The 18,113-nt window shown below is 34.4% G+C and overlaps 1 protein-coding gene across 1 annotated transcript; it reads right to left on the bottom strand.

Annotated features, from left to right (window-relative positions):
• Positions 1–9,640: 9,640 nt before the first annotated feature.
• Positions 9,641–11,501, bottom strand: LOC149547254 (G-type lectin S-receptor-like serine/threonine-protein kinase LECRK3). The gene has a single exon (XM_089794720.1). The coding sequence runs from the start codon at positions 11,482–11,484 to the stop codon at positions 9,853–9,855; it is 1,632 nt and encodes a 543-aa protein (XP_089650846.1). The 5' UTR covers positions 11,485–11,501; the 3' UTR covers positions 9,641–9,852.
• Between the last annotated feature and the right edge of the window lie 6,612 nt (positions 11,502–18,113).

Genomic DNA, 18,113 nt, shown 5'->3' with positions numbered 1-18,113 from the left:
GTGGAGATAGCTACAACTGCATGGAAGAATATCTACAATCTTCATAAAAAGAGTGATTTTGTTGTTCATGTCAATTATAAATATGGTGATGAAGATGACAAGGATGAAAAGGAAAATAATGACGAGGAAGAGATAGAAATAGATGATGTTAGTCATGATGATGAGGAGAGGGAATAGGAAGCTACTGAGGAGCTCCTTGAGATTTAGGGTATTGAGGAAACTGACCTAGAGAAGATTGCAGCAATGGTTATGGTCTCATTTCCTCAGTCTTTGAGCAAAGATTTAAAGCCATAAATCTTAGAGAAAGATTCTACCAATTTGGTTGTGGAAACCACTGCAATTACAAGCACCAAACCAATCTTTGCACCTATTTAGCTAGGTACTGCATTGACTCAAGTGATCAACACTTCATCTACTGAGTAGCTAGTGCTTCCTCCTTCATCAAATTTGGCTAAACAACAACTATGTATTTATAGTGTCAATGTAATATCTACTTTTTTTTCTAGTCCTTCTATTTCTACTACTAATAAAATTCCTAGTGTACATATAGTTAGTACAAAGATAGTTGAGAGAAAGCCTCAACCGAGTACTAATATTTCAAGTGATGGAAAAAGTAAAGAGGAAGACATTGATCTTGATAAGGATATAGTTATCCTAAATTGGGATATCTCTACTCTAAATCTTGATCAAATGCACATAGTATTTGAACTATTGAAAAAGAAAGCTAAGAAACATAGGCTTAGAGACGATAAAAACAGAGAAAACCAAGTCAGCAGGAAGATACAAAGAACATACTTGCAGATGCACCTAGTATGAGGTTGATAGCAATCAACCTATTTTGGTTTAGTGAGTAAAAGTTTTTTCAGAAATTCAATGAAGATCTAAATAGGAAAGAAAAGTTTGTAAAGAGCTGAGAGGAAATTTGAGAACAAAGTATTGGATCTAGTTGCATAGAAAAGTGTAATATATCAAGTAGACTTGTCTACTACTCTCAATTCATTAAAAACTTCTACGAATAATGTTACTTCATTATTCAATAAGTTTAGTGATACATCTATCTTCACTTAGGAAATCAAAGGTAAAAGATAGATGAAGACTTGAAGGTAAGTGCACACTAGTTGTCACTTAACCCAAGCTATAGTTTTTCTTGTTACTCAAAGATCAGATTTGTGTTTAATATGCTAGAAAACTTATTAAGGGAAGAAGCCAGGATTAGGGCCACACTTATAGACATTTAAGACATGATACTTACAAACATGGATGCATTGTAGAAACACATTGTGGATGCCAAAACTCTCATCCATGACAATAACTTCTCCATAGCTAATCACATGATGTAGTTATCAACAAAAGCCCAGATTGCATTACATGCAATCAAGATGTTACAAGAAAATTGGGACAAGACAATGTCACTAATTCTAAAGGTACATTTTGACTTCTTGTCACATTTTTGCATTATTATGTAGCATACATCTTTAGCATTCATGTCAAAAGGGCAAAGAATATGTGAACATGTTCATATAATAAAAAAACAACTCTTACAAAAGTAATTTTGATCAATCTCAAAAACAGAGTATGTTACTGAGTTGAACACATAGGATGGAGACTAAAGATTGTTTTGATCTAAATATTTTGAGAATTTAGTTTTTCATTGATAAGTGTTATTGTCACTAATTCCAAAGAGGGATTTTGTTGACATTATGGTCAATTCTTTTAATTAGTGACACACACTCAATCAAATGGTTAGAAGCTACTAAGCTTATCTTGCAGTTTATAGTGTTAACAAAGTAATTCAAGTTCTACCAAGTCCTATAGTTACTATCGAGTTCAAGAAACAGTATTCAATTTGTACCAAGCAGTATCTACCAAGCTAATGATTATCAATGTAAACAAAGCTTCATAATGTTTATCAAGTTTCTTAGTGCAAACCAAGTTCTCTAGTGTTTACTGAGCTCACAGCATTAGTGATGTGAATTTAGTGTTGACCAAGCCAAGATGTGTCAACCAACTTATTTAGTTTATACTAAGCTTGCATTAATAATGTTGACTAAGCTATGTAGTGTCAATCAAGTGATTTAGTTTATATATTGAGTTTTGCATTGTTCACTGAGTTACCAGTGTTGACTAAGTTTAGATTACTTGGAACTAATTAGTATGAATTGAGCTTCTATGTCTACCAAGAGCATGACAATGGAAAGTGTTGACAATGGTTACTGAGTATCAAAACCTCGCCGAGTTAGTATTCAGAACCCAAGTTCCAACAACTAGGCTAACTTTGTGTATTTTGGTGAAACTTGTATTCTAGCCAACTTTGATGAATTGTAATTTGGATTGGTATATATGTAATGTGTTTTATCACATCCAAAGAAGAATGATATGAATATAAAATGATATATGTAAGAGAAAAAGTACAAAGTAAGAAGGCTACAAGTAGTATTGGGGGCAACAAATATTTATCTATTACAACAAGGTTACTATTACACTCCAAAGGAATGTCAACCAACAAATCAGAGTTGCAGATCAAAGATTAGAAATTGGTTCATCCTAATAGGTGGAACAATTAAATCCTTTCACAAGGTAGACTTAACAATCTTTTGTAAATATTTTTACTGAGTGCATACTTCATTGTATATTTTGTAAATCCTTTTACAAGGTAGACCTAGCAATCCTTATTGCTCCTAATAGGGCAAATCTTTAGAAGTGGTTATTGTAAGCCTTAACCGGCCAACTTTATACTGTAGTACTAAATCTTGTTGGTATCATCCCCACTGTAGTTTTACTTTCTATTTGGAAGGTTTCTAGGTCACCATATCTTATGTCAAAGTGTTATGAATGTTTTAACGCTTTTAGTTTTTCATGCATGCAATTAGATCAGAATATATATGAAGGATTAATTGGTGAATTAAGATTAACTTTTATTGGTTCCTACTCACCCCTTCCCTCTTAGTAACCTATCTTATCTTATATTTTAAACAAGAATTTGGTAAAATTTATGAATCACATTGAGTGAATTAGTTAGTGGATGCATAGAGTTATCCGAGTACACAATGATGTTAGCCTGATTACTATGGAAACCAAGCTAGTGATGTAAGTGTTTTTTGACTTAGCATCATATGATAATTGAGTGAAGACTAGGAAGTCAGTGTGTGGACCAAGGTTTTAGTACATGGAATTTATTATGCCCTACCTAATATTAAAAGTAACTCTCCTATTAATTACATTTTGAACTGTTCATTTTTTCACTTTATATTTTCATGTTTTCAAGAATTTTTTTGGAGTGAATATGAGCTACTTGTGTGTTTTATTGCATTTAAATTTTGATATAATGAATTCAACCAAGGATCCTTGTGTGAAATAACTTTTGGTGCAAAAGAAAAAACTATAAAATACTTGTTAGGAACATTCAATCAAACTCTAGTTATTATAATGGCATCCACCTCTGCATCTGTAAAGACAAGAAAGGTTAGTAAGGTTACATTGATTTAGAAAGATGATTGTGAAGAATGTAAATATAATTTTTACCCCAATGTTACAACACAAATCGATGAAATATGTGGATTATCTTCAATTAAACCAATGTTATTGTTAGTTCATGATATTTGTGCTTTCTATCATCAACAATTGGTGAAGTAGATAACTATGGCATACAAGAGACTTACAAATAGGTATGTGTCAATGGGAAACTCAAGGAAGAACATAAAAATATGAAAACTAAGGGTTGAACCCATGTTGTATATTATCCCAAGGTATTCAAAATTAAATGGATATGGATATGACACTATTTTTTCAGAAATGTTGTGATGCCATTTGTTTTGTTTCTTGAGGTGCTTGAAGAATATAGAAAAAATGTTTTCATTTTGAAGAACTTTAATGCCACAAATATTTCTCTCATCACAAAGGTCAATGATCCCTACTCTTTTTGTGATTTTTTCCCTATTTATTTATGTAACACCATCTATAAGATTATCACAAAGGCTATTTATTTACAACTTATGCCCATTATCCCAAAAATTATATTGACTACACAAGGGCGTTTTGTTCCTAGTTGAGAAACAACTGAGGGAACCATAATAGCCCATGAGATCCTTCGTTACATCAAGGAACATAGTATTGCAACATTTGTTGCCAAATTAGATATGATAAAGGTGTATGATAAAATAAACTCATATTTTCTTTTTCTAGGCTTTCGTCAATTTATTTTTCCTTCTAGGTGGTGTAAATGGAATAAAGCTTTCATTTTAGGTGCACATTTTTCTATTCTCATTAATGGTGCACCAATAGGTTTCTTTGCCTCTTCAGATGGAGCTTTTCAAGGTGACCCTCTTTCTCTATTCTTGTTTATTATTATGGTAGAGAACTTCAATAGACTTATTAATTCTTTTAGCCAAAAAAGGTTGTGAAAAGGTATTAATATTGTGGGTGAATCTTTGTCTGTAACCCATTCACTTTTTATTGATGGTACTTTACTCTTCAGATCATCTACATATCAAGAAGCACAAAGTATGAAGCAAGCCATTAATCTATATACACAAGTTTTTATGATAATGTATTAATGGAACTAAATCTAAAATTGATTTTTTTAATACATCACAATTGGTTACTCAAAGAATAATCCATATTCCTAGTTTTGCCCTTCATCATTGGCCTTTTACTTATCTAGATGTACCTTTTTTTATGGGATTAAACAAACCCTCTTAGTGGAAACCTGTGATTGATCATATCAAAAGTAGAATTAGTGCATGGAAGGTTCATTGGTTATCCCTCTCAGGTAGATTTTTTCTTATCAAAACTATTCTATCTACCATTCCTAATTATTACTTCTCCATTCTACAAGCCCCCAAAGGTATCATCTCTCAAATTGAAACTTTAACCCACACCTTTCTTTGGTCTAACAATAAGAATGGACATTTCTAAGAAAATACCTCTAATTTCTATTCAGGCCATGTCTACCTATTTCATAATAGGAGGTGTTGAACTTCCTAACATTACTAATAGGAATTGGGCTTTTGGTGCTAAACTTGCTTGATAAATGGATGGAAAATCCTCTACCAAATGGTGTCACTTTTTACAAGAGAAATATTTAGATAACTTGGAACCTTATAGATTTATTACTGTCCTAGACCTGCCAAAGTGCTCTATCATTTGGGATTTCATGATGGCTTCTTGAGAAGTTATTACTTCATTCATATCAAGCCAAGTGAATAATGGGGATAGTTTTAATTTTGGTTTGATTCATGGAATGGGTTGCCCCCCCTTGCCACTATTGATTCTTTAAAGGATTTCTCAAACATAATGATTTAATATTGGGGGATGTCTTTTAGTAATTATGTCTAAGTTATACATAGACTCACATGGCTAGTCATTTGGCAAGAACCCTCAATTCTTCCCATATCCCAAAATTAGGCTACTTCTTTCAAACAAGTATTAGCTAAAAGGAATTTTTTTATGTCTAATCAACCAGATTGCTTTTTTTTGGTTCTAGCTAAAGATAGTAAATATTCTATTAAACAAGGATATTTATCTCTCCAACACAACCAGTTTAATTAGATCACATATTGTTCTTCTAAATTCTGCTAGAATAGCTCATTTATGCCAAAAGAAGGATTCTTTAGATGGCTTGCATTAAAGAACTAAATTTTATCTAGTGAGCAGCTTCATAGATTGAACATTTATGATCCCTTTAACTATGTGGTTTGTCTACAAGTTATAGAAACAATACATCACCTCCTCATAAACTGCCCCTTTGCCCAGGATTGTTGGCATTTTTGAACTAAATAAGCTTAATTTCCATATGCCATTACCTAAATTACTGTGGGATTTATTCCAGACATGTCCAATCTTATATTTTGAATCAATGTTTTCATGCCTTTGGAAGTCCATCCCTACATCTGTAGTATGGACAGGTTGGTAGAAAAGAAATAAGATAATTTTTAGATAGACATAATCTCCAATCCCTCAATTTCTTGAAGGATTAGAGAGATCAATTGTTGATCTTGTCAATTCTTCAATAAGTAAATATAAGGGTAAACAAGATTTTTTTCTCCTTGGGATGGCTATGTTATTCATTGGTGAAAGGGTTTACTTTTTTCCTCTCTTCGTACTTCGTTGTGTCCATCCAAGATTCCTCTTATCCAAGAACAAACCAAATGGATTCCTCCAAGTGAGTTATTTTAAACTCAATTTTGATGGGACCTCTAGACGAAATCTAGGAAACTGTGGCTATGAAATAGTCATTAGAGATTTTAAAGGTCATGTGATTACAGAAAAAACATCTCCTCTCCCTCCGTGTACCAAAAACAAAGTTGGGGCCTTGGCCTTGCTTTTCAGTTTGGAACTTGCAAAATCACTATCTGTATCTATGTTACATGTTGAAGGGGATTCAACTATTATTAATATTGTGTGTATTGAATGTCAGGCATGTAATTGGTCCATACAATATATATTGAATCAAGTATGATCTCTTCTTGATTCAATCTCTGAATGTTACATCACGTATACCTATAGAGAAGGCAATCTTTTAGCTGATTGTTTGGCTAATTTGGGTACTGATAGAATTTATATTAACTCTTTACTTTCCCCTCTTAACCTCCTTGATTTCCCTACCTTGGTTAATATTATGACAAAATAATATGCTTTGAATAATGTTGGGCCCTACTCATATATTATTTGAGAGTAAACCAGAACTTCTTTGTGATTTCACATGTTTTTACTTTAATGGATCTCACTAGTTCTTTTGAGATACTGCATGCAGTTTAGGTTCTTGGATTGCACTTGCATTAGATGACTTTCTAATACCATGGTCTCAATTGGAGTTTTCAATGACGATCAATGATGGAAACTTTTATGACAATTTTTGGCTTGGTTCTTGGTTTTGTCTCCGAGACCAAACAATGAATTGTATTCAGATGAGCTTTTTCTCATTTCTAATCAGAGTATTCTCAATTCAGGAATCACAAGGACAAGATTCATTAGTGTTGATAGATACTCTCTCTTGATATTTTATTCCTTTTTCTATGTCCTCTTTGTATCAAATAATGATGAGAGTTTTTCTTTTCTAGTTTTTTCTCCTGAAGCTATTGCAAACTAGTTATTATTAATATAAATATAATGTTTCACCCAAAAATTAAAAAAAATTAACAATGGAGTTGAATACATGAATGAATGTCAAGTACATGCAACATAATACCCAGTATAGTGTGAAGTATTTTTTAGAAACTACGTATGGGCTTTAAAGAGAAAGGGAGGAGAGAAAAAAATTGTAGAGATGGGGCAGGTGATTTGATATGCATTGGACCAGCTATGATCAATGAAAATATGAGGAAGCCCTTAGTGTGGTACCTACTGAAGGATGGGGGTTTTTTCTCATTTATGGAGGCTCTTAATGGGCATGACAAGAATTGCTCTATACAATTTGTTAACACTTGGGAAAATTGCAGAGTGACAATAAACGGTATCTCATTTCATGTTTCGAAGGAGGTGATTTCTCTGGTGATGGGATTGGCTATGAAAGGTAGGAAATTGTAGAAGGTGACTAGGGTAACTAATGAAATGAGCCTACAAAAATTCTTTATGGAGGGAGAGGAACCAATTTGGCACAAAGGAGGGTTCATGTGGGAGAAGCTTCCTAACCCATGGAACGAGCTTTGTTTGGTTCTGATGAAATATCCTACCCTAGAAGGAAGGCATAGAGTCTACTACTACTATCACTTTTCCCTCCTTAATCATTTTGGTCACCCAAATGTTATTTCATTTCCTTTCTTCTTGGTGCATGAATTAGAGGATACTATAGTTGATGTGAAAGAGAAAATGAGAAAGAGGGTCAATTTTACTATTATACACTAGGGTTTAGTCTTTAAGTTGTATCAGTTCACCTCACCCTGGTCCCCACTAGGATTGTGGAAATTGACATTCCAACCCACCTAAACCCTCGGCCCCAAATGCTCCCCCTTAGGATTACAAGTCCTAGAGCCCCTACCCCAAAAACCTCACTTAGTGGGTCCCTAGTGAATCCCTCCCCCATGGGGAAAAAAAGGAGACAGGATAAAGGTAAGGAGAAGGTACTGGTGGAGTTGGAAGAGGAGGGAAGAGGTGGAAGGAGTAGGTCAAGGAGGTTAGCAAAATCTAAAGCAAAGAGGAAGTTGAAGGAGGGAGCCTTAATGCAGGAGGAGGAGTCAAATTTTTAGGATTTGGGATGCCCCAAGCAAAGAATGAAGGAAAAGGCAAACAACTTTGGCGTGGGAGGTATGGAGGAGGTGGAAGAGGAGATTTTAGACTCCTCTAGGTCAAACTCAAGTGAAGAAAAGGAGAATAAGGAGGTGTCGCATGTTTCTATGATAGTTGATCTGGGGTGTGTGGACCTAACTAAAGATCAGTTCCCTGAAACAGTGGACAAAATGCCTTCCCCCACTATGATCTCCTCCCCTATTAAGGAAGTTTTCAACAATGCTACTAACCCCCTAGTTGTGCAGGATAATACTAAGCCTGGTAAGGATGGCAATTTGAGTGAGTTGCAAAAGACTGGTAATGAGGTGTGAGAATGCGACTACTGACCAATTTCATGGTAAAAGTCACTCATGCGGCTATTACCACTTTGTGCTTGCTCAAGGATGCTGATGGGGACCTGTCTAAGAAGGACTCTAAGATGCTTTTTGACTCCCTGGTGGAAGACTAGGCGAGTGTCCTCCTGGGGAGGAATTAGGCCAAGAAGTCTTAACGGCTTCCTCCTTTTTCTTTATATGTTGTTAATTCGTTGGTTTCCAAACTCTTTGCATTGCAAGGCTATCATGACTTTGTTAATGTTTTTCTTTAGCTTCTTAAGTTTGATAATAGACATTTTGTTAATAGCCTATAGATACTTTCTTAATTATGGTTTAAATTTTTTTTTTTGTTTCAAGCAGCATTAGGGGTTTAGGGTTGATGGTAATCCATTGGTAGTTTAAGTTTGTTTGTAATGGGCCAGCCCCCTTGTTTTGGCCGCTTTTAATTCAAAAACATATACCCAGTATAAACTCGTGACCAGTTAATCTGAAAATAAATATAATGATTTAGCTTATTAGACTAATAATTATGAAATACAAATTGACATTGTTAAGAAAATCCCCAAATTAAGATTAAAAATAGTGTTCATAAGAAATCTGATCATTGTCATACATGCCATTAAACTTGTCTTAGTTGAGACATTTATTATCAGAGACCAATAGTATAAAGTCTTGATATATGTCTATCACTTCCTTTGGTAATTGTTCTCTTTGATGTAGCAGAATTAAAGCACAAAATACAGGGAATTTTGATGCTAATAATCAAACTTCGCTAGAAAACGTGATAAAAAGATATCTAAACTCAGCTGTTCTTTCCGTAGGAAAAGCTTGTATAGAATGATATAATAGTTAAACCATGGCCTAAATTGATTATTTCTTTATTAAATCATAAAGTAAACCTCTTGAAATAAAAGAGAAAATAAGTTTGCTCTAACAAACAAACATTTCTGTTGAAATAATATATGTTTGCTGAATAATTATTTTAAACCTTGCTTCGATAAACTGTCCAAAACATATCTATTCATAAACCAGAGGTAAAGAAGTAATACCTTCACTTTAGGTAAACAAATAAACCGTTAGCACCATAAAATTAACCTGACATATTCCTTGAAGAATTAGTTTATTACTTACAGACTACGTATGTATTCTGTAAGATATAATTTAAGATTACAATACTAACTTAATTGGTCAAATAATTGTTACTCCGTAATTACATCATTGTCCAAAGTAGCTGGTAGAATCTTAGAAATATCCTAAATTAAACAACAGTCATAGTTCAAGCTGAACAAAAATATTAGACTGAATGGTCTTATTTTCATGAACGAGACGATCCAGGATCAGGGGGTACGGTAATGTCAATAGTTCCTTCAAGCATCTGCACTACTTTTTTCATTGTTGGTCTGAGAAGGTAATCTTCTTGAATACACCAAAGCCCAACCAACACCATTCTTTCCAGCTGTGCTGCCTCAATACCTCTGCATTCCTGATTCTCAATCAACTTAACAAGTTTACCACATTTGAAACACTGATAAACCCAATCAGCCAAAATCATTTCATTTTCTGGAACATTGATCTCGAGATTTTTTCTGCAACAGATAATTTCCAAAAGCATTACTCCAAAGCTATACACGTCCACTTTGACAGTAACTGCATTACTTTTCTGCCATTCAGGTGCCATGTAACCGAGTGTTCCACGAGCAACAGTAAATGTCCTCGTTTGTTCTGCGCCAATCAATTTAGATATTCCAAAGTCAGCTATCTTAGCATGGTAATTCTCATCCAGCAGGACATTTTGTGGCTTTATATCACAATGGAGGACAGCATTTGTGCACTCGTCATGCAAGTAGACGATTCCTCTTGCAGTTTCCAAAGCAATTTGAAAACGCGTATACCAATCAAGATCTCTCGCCCCTATAAATAAAACTTTGTCCAGAGAACCATTAGACATGTACTCGTACACAAGAAGTCTGTGGGAGCCCTCATGGCAGAAGCCATACAGTTTAACAAGATTTTTATGATGGCTTCCCCCAATTATACCCATTTCCGTCCGGAACTCCTTCTCACCATTTTGTTGGTCTTGAATGACCTCCTTATCAAGTGTCTTCACAGCAATTGCTCTTCCATCAGATAAAACTCCCTTGTAGACCTTCCCAAAAGCTCCCCTCCCTATTTCTTCCTTAAAGCCTCTAGTTGCGGCGTCAATCTCTTGGAAACTGAAGGCTTTCAACCCCACTGAATCAAACTTGTCATGCACTTTCAAGTCTCTGAGCTTGGGTCGGTATATACAAAAGCCAACAAAAGTTATGACTAATACAGAAAGAAAGGCGCAACCCATAAGGCTTATTCCAATAACCTCAAAAGCCTTCCCCTTCTCCACCTTAATTGCTTGGTTTGGTGCCATGGCCGGAACATCGTTGCAGACTCCAGTATAAACTTTTAAAAAAGTTGTCCGTGTAAGGCTTACACGGCCGTACCCTATCGGAAGCCTACGCTTCCAACAATTCATTGTGCCATCTACGATGGCGTAGATGACTACTGTACAAAAGCAATCAGCCAAGCATGCCAGCTGGCAAGCAGTTGCATTCATCGATGTGAAGTGTTCATATTCGCACCCATTCCAATCTGTCTGGTCAATCTGCTGCATTTCTGCGCCACTCCCATCGCAGCTGTCTACTTGGGAACACAGTATCTGAGATTTATTCCTAATGCATCCCTTTATATGGTTATCATTATCTAGGAAATGGTATCCAGGAAGACAAGTGCAATTGTATGAAAGCTCTGTCGGTCTGCAAATTCCATAGAGACCACAAAGCCCATGACCTAAACCATCGCCTGCACAAGGATCCTCCTGCTGCTCAGACAAAACGCTGACAACGAACAGAAGGTAAACAACATATATGAGATGAAGCAGTCTGTTTCTAGATCCCATACACAAAGGAAAAGCCATAGCCAATAATGGACTCCAAACTGTAAATCGTTGTTTATTTGAAACAAATGAGTCGTGTTTATAGAGGACGAAGAGAAGCAGTGAATAGTATGGAGTACGGAAAAACGAAATGCCCTAGCCAATGATTTTACAACACAACGCAGTGAGTATGGAGCAGGTAAGATATGAAGATTTTTGAGGCCGCGGAACAATTTCATACGTTTCCTCTTGATTGATTGTTTTAGTTATTTGGAGGATTTCAATAGGCCATTGAAACGATATTTTAATCAAGTCCTTTTAAATAATATAAGAAACGCGTACGAGACGTTTTCCAAGTCTTCTTATCAAAGTATTTAAGACACGCGTACCGTCCTAGCCGGAGTCGACGGTGGTAGACATTCGTCCTTTCGACTCCTTCAAGTTCCGAAATAGAGTGATGTTAAAGACACTCTGTTTTCTTTATGGATGCGGCTATTTTTCAAGTAGATCAATTTTCAAAAAAAATGAAATTGAAAAAAACCACTACATTTTTGTGAATCTCCAAAAAATAAGTTTGACTTTGTTTTGTCTTTAGTGCATTTTGTCTGGAGATTTGCCTATCCCTTTCTCTATATAGGGTCGGTTTGGCTACAAGAATATAAAAATAGGAATAGGAATACTTAGTTTGGAATAGAAAATGGGGTTACGTATTCCTATTCTTGTTTGGTTCACACAGAATTTGATGTGGAATTCACGGACTCAAAAATTTATGTTTTCTAAAATTAAAAAATTTGGAATAGGAATACGTATTCCAATTCCACCTATTTAGGTGGAATACAAATGCTGATTTTTAGGCCAAAATTGGAATATGTATTCCAATTTTATTCCTATTCCAATTCTGATTTGGTGCATCCAAATAGAGAATTACACTAAAAAATAAATTAAAAGATCAGAGAATTTATATTTCATTTGTGTGATTTATTTCAAAAATATTGGTTTCCATCATGACAAGGCCTCCAACAAGAGGCAAAAAGAATGCTACCACACCATGGAAATCCCTAATCAAGATTGGAAAACAACAAAGGATGGTAATCCCAATAAGGAAATATGTAAGTTCAAAGAAGAGGTTAAGAGGGATATGTGTGACCTATGAGGAGATATATTAGAAATAAAAAGCCTATTAAGAACCTACATTAATGAAACAAGGAAGGAGTTATCAAGAATCAAGGTGAAACCTTCAAGTTGACTAATAATGACAGAAGTTTTCATATTCATGTGGGATCTACGAATTCTTTTCCAAAGGTGGATATGCACAAATTCGATGAAAAGGATCTTCTAACATGGATAAATCAAATGGAGAATTTTCGAAGGTACCTCAAATGCCATATGGACAAAAGGTCACGACAGCTTCCTTATATCAAGAACTAGATCAATTCATTTGGTATTTTGGCTTTACACTCATAGGAGGAAAAAGGGTCTCACCATATCATGGTCAATTTTTATAGAATAAATCCAAGCACAATATAGCAATAGTGTGGCATAAAACTTCTTTACCCAACTTGCTAACCTTCAACAAATAGGATTAGTTAAGGATTATATTCAAAACTTCTAAAATCTATCCTTAAGAGTGGATACAATTATAGAGGAGAACTTGAATGATTTATTCTTGGGTGGTCTCAAGGATCACATTCAACATGAGGTATGCATTTTTTCTCCTATCTCAATAAATGAGTCTTTTATATTGGCACGCAGGGTAGAGGAGAATTTCTTGACTCCTAGAAAGCAAGGGGCTAATGTGACAAAAGAAAGAGGTTATTCAACACCTTATCTTCCATAACCTACTAGGTTGACTACACAAAAAACTGAGGAGAAAAGATTAAAAGGATTGTGTTTCAATTATGATAGCAAATATAGTCTAGGACATAAATATAGTGAAAATAAATTGTTCTATATTAAAAGTCCAAGCGAGGAAGAAGAGGATGAGCCCATATCAGAGGGGGATAGGGAGTCAGGTGAAGAATCACATGACTCTCAAATAATCATTTATTGTCATGCACTTTTAGGTTTTAGTACACCACAAACTCTCAAGGTAGTGGGTTTCTTAAAGAAGAAAAAGGTAATGGTGTTGATCAACTTAGGTAGTACTGATAATTTCATCAACAAAAAATTGCAAACTCTTCTAAATCGTTTTATATATCTAGCCCTAGAGTTTAATGTTTTGATTGGAAATGGGGGCACAATTATTTGTTCAGGGAAGTGTCATAGCATCAAATTATCCATGGAAGATTATCAACTTGATATCCCAATGTATTTCATATCCATGGCTGTGCTAGATATTGTTTAGCCAATACAACAACTTGCTACATTGGGAACAATTGAGATGAACTTCCAAGAACTATTCATGCAATTTCATTTAAAAGGAAAGGTAGGTGAGCTAAGGGGATTGAAGGAAAAATCCCCACAAATGGTAAGCTCTCATCAAATGAAAAAGGTTCTTAATAAAGGAGCCGATTGATTTGTGGCCTAGATATGTTCATTAGAAGTCTCCCAATCTAATGCTCTTACTCATGTAGATTTACAAGCAATAATTGTTTGTCACTCAGTGATTCTTGGAGATATTCCTAAAGGACTTCCTCTTAAGAGGGATCATGACCATACCATAAAACTAGTTCCATGGAGCCAACCACCAAACATTAGGCCTTATAGGTACCCACAAATACAAAAAAAGTAAGATAGAAAAAATTGTTGAGGAAATGCTAGAGGCAAGAATTATTAGACATAGCCAAAGCACTTACTCCTCACCTATTGCGATGGTGCATAAGAAGGATGAAAATTGGTGCCTATGTCTAGATTATAGAGTGCTCAACAAGTACACCATTAAAGATAGGTTTCCTATTCTAGTCATCAATGATCTTCTAGATGAATTAAATAGAGCTATACATTTTATAAAGTTATATCTTAGATTAGGTTATCACAAAAATTGGATTAAGGAGGAAGATATTTGCAAGACGACATTTCAAACTCATGAGGGTCATTATAAATTTTTGGTGATGCCATTCGGTCTTACCAATGCACCATCTATATTCCAAAGTTTGATGAATTCCATTGTTAAGAAGTTCTTGATAAAGTCTGTGTTAGTGTTTTTTGATGATATTTAATTTATAGCAAGACTTTGGAAGACCATTTGTAGCATGTAGATCAAGCAGTGCACTTAATCAAAGATCATCAACTCTATGCAAAGCCATCCAAGTGTGGTTTTGGTCTTAAGGAGGTGGAGTAGTTGGGACACATAGTTTCACATGAAGGAGTAAAGGTGGACCCTAACAAAATTAAGGCTATAATGGAATGGCCTATTCCAAAAACCATTAAGAAGTTGAGAGGTTTTTTGGGATCGACAGGGTACTATAGAAGATTTGTGAAGAATTATGGTCATATAGAAGAACCTGTTACCACTCTATTGAATAAGGATTATTTTCATTGGAATGAATCTATTGATGTAGTATTTGTGAAATTGAAGAAGGCTATGTGGAAAACTCCAATTCTTGCCACTCTAAACTTCACCAAGGAATTCATTGTGGAATGTGATGCTTCTAGAAATGGGATAGGAGCAGTTCTCATACAATAAGGTTGATCAATATCTTTTGAGAATAATCAATTAGAAGGTAAAAATCAATTCAAACCTATTTATGCGAAGTAAATGCTAGAAATCCTTCATGCATTTAAAAAATGGAGGCCTTATTTAATGGTTTGACACTTCAAGGTTAAGACATATCATGATAGCCTAAAATATTTTTTTGAACAAAGACTTTTTAGAAGAGAAACAAAAATCCATCACTAAGATGTTGGGATATAACTTTGAAATTGTATACAAGAAAGGAAACGAAAATATTGTAGCCAATGCACTTTCCAGTAAGGATGAAAAAGATGAAGCCTTATTTTGTGCCCTTTCAATATTACAAGAAAACTTGGTCATAGAAGCCAAAGGAGAGTGGAAAAATGATGTTGCAATAAGTAATCTCATCCAAAAAATAAAAAATGACCCTATTAGGTTAGATAAGTTTTGTTTAAAGGGAGATATTCTTTGGTATAAAGAGCACTTGTATCTCTGCAAGAATTTCACTCTTAAACAAAAGATTGTAAAAGAACTAGATGAGTCCCCAATTGATGGTTATTCAAGATTTTTGAAGAGATGTCATTAGGTCAAGAAATATTTTTTTGGGAAGGGCTAATAGGTGATGTTCAAAAATTTGTGGCTAAATCTTTGTTTTATCAAAGAAATAAAGGGGAAACAATTAAGACACCACATCTCTTGCAACCTTTATCTATTACTGGCTAGCATTGGGAAGAGGTATCCATGGACTTCATCATAGGGCTTCCCAAATCTAAAGTTCATAATGTCATCATGGTAGTATTTGATTACCTCACTAAATATACACATTTCATTACATTATCACATCCTTTTACATCAAGTATAGTGGCAAAAAATTTCTTCAAGAATATCCAAAATCTATATGGTACATCTAAGGTTATTGTTAGTGATCATGATCCTATCTTTACTAGTTACTTTTGGAAAGATTTATTCTCATGTTTGATGGGAAAATTGAGGTTGTTAATAAATGTTTGGAAGAATATCTATGTTGTTTCACTTCAGAAAAATAATCTCAATGGGTAGATTGGCTACCTCTTGTAGAATGGTGGTATAATACTTCTTTTCATAGCTCATCAAAAATGTATCCATTTTTTGCACTTTATGGATATTATCCTCCTCCCATCACATAGTCATTAAAGGTGTCACCGAGAGTTCAAGCAGTAGAGGACCACTTGCTTCATCAACAAAAGCTAATTTCAAGACTCAAGGAGAATTTAGTTTATGACACAGAATCAAATGAAACAACAAGTGGACCAACATCATAGTGAAATAAATTTTGAAGTCGGGGACTAGGTATTCTTGAGATTACAACCTTATAAAAAAATCCTCAATGAAAAATAATAATAATAATAAGTTGTCTCCAAAATATTATAGACTATACCAAATCATGCAAAAGATTGGCAGTGTTGCCTACATGATTGAGTTGCCAGCATCAACAAAGATAAATCAAGTTTTTCATGTTTCTTTTTTGAAGAAGGTAATTGGGCATTATGGAGAATATGGGAACATTCTAGAGAATTTCATTAAGACAATATTCCTACTCAAATAGTACTACGAGATCTTGATGAAAAAGGAAGAATAATTTTGGAACCAGAGTGCATTCTTCAAACACGCATTAAGAAGCTAAGGAGTAGAACCCTCACTTAGTATCTCATCCAATGGAAGAACTTACTAGTTGAAGAGGCCACATGGGAGGATGAGGAGTTCATTCAAAATAATCCACACTTGGTTAGAATTGAGGACAATGCTTCTTTCAAGAGAGGGGGCATGCTACACCCTTAATATTGGTGTATATAGTGTTATAAATAGTCAACTTGTGGCTATCTTAATCCTTAATTAAGTTATGTTATCATTATTATATTATTATTTAGGTAGGTAAGTTTTCCTAGGCGCTATGTAAGGTTGTGTCCATTCAACCTAAGCATAATTAGGTATATATAGGAGGTTTTGAGTCTTATTTCAAGATCATATTGTGAAATGTGTTCTCCTTGGAGATATTTGGAGGTTTCCCCCTCAAAGTGGCCTCTCACTCTTAATTATTATCAAGTATTATATAATATTTCATATTATTTCTTCTATTGTACAAGTTAATTCATTACATCATATGTTCCAAATTTGAATGAGGCTTTTTCCTTTCAAGAGTTCAACAATAGGTCAATGTAGCAAATAGCTACATCATCACTCAATTCATAACCTAAGGGATTAATAAATGCTTTCCTTGGTTCTAATGCTTCAACCTAAGTTAGGTCTATATGTATCATAAAGCATATGTCATCCTTAAATCTATCAACAATAGCTGGTGAAATTCTGAATCTTTGTTTCATTTCATTCTTGAATGTTCTCACAATCAAATTGTCACTATCCAAGATTTTATCTATAAGATGCCTTCTGCATACACCTATTATCGTATCCACAGTACATCTTTCACTTCTCATGATATTTGTAACTGATAGAAATGGGAATCTTTTAAGTACATGAACAAAAATATGAGTGATTAGTGAATGGAATCTAAATACACCATTCTTAGTTCTCTTAATCTTCTCGAGATTCTCAAGGAGTTGTACTCTCAAAATCTCACTCAAATTTACTTGTTCTTTCCCAATAATAATCTTGTTGGCTACATAGATAAATCCTACTGACAACTCATCAATCTAGGAACTTGCACAAATATAAGATTCAATGATTCTCCTCAAGAATCTCACATCATGTTGCCTAATGGTTTTGATCAACATTGTCTTGCCATTATAAAGTACTTTAGTATTGAGTTCAACCTTATTCTTGACTAATTTCTCACTAATGGGTACACTACTTTGTTTTCTAAGACTAGTAACCTCAGGAATGAGTTCGACAGATATGTCAACTAAATTATCTCCCATCTAAAACTTCTCATGATGAATTCTACTTAATATAATTTGAGTCCATTCTTCATTCTCAAGTTCACAATAGAAGTAATATTTGAATAGGTCTAAATATTTTAGGTGTTAAAATCTAGGCTTTATAGTCATATCATGGTTTAAAACAA

The sequence above is a fragment of the Cupressus sempervirens genome, chromosome 7 (genome assembly GCF_028749045.1).
Source record: "Cupressus sempervirens isolate cs-2001-9-10 chromosome 7, ASM2874904v1, whole genome shotgun sequence".
Lineage (NCBI taxonomy): Eukaryota > Viridiplantae > Streptophyta > Pinopsida > Cupressales > Cupressaceae > Cupressus > Cupressus sempervirens.
Note: the sequence above shows the minus strand (reverse complement) of the source record. Positions and strands in the feature narration are given on the sequence as shown.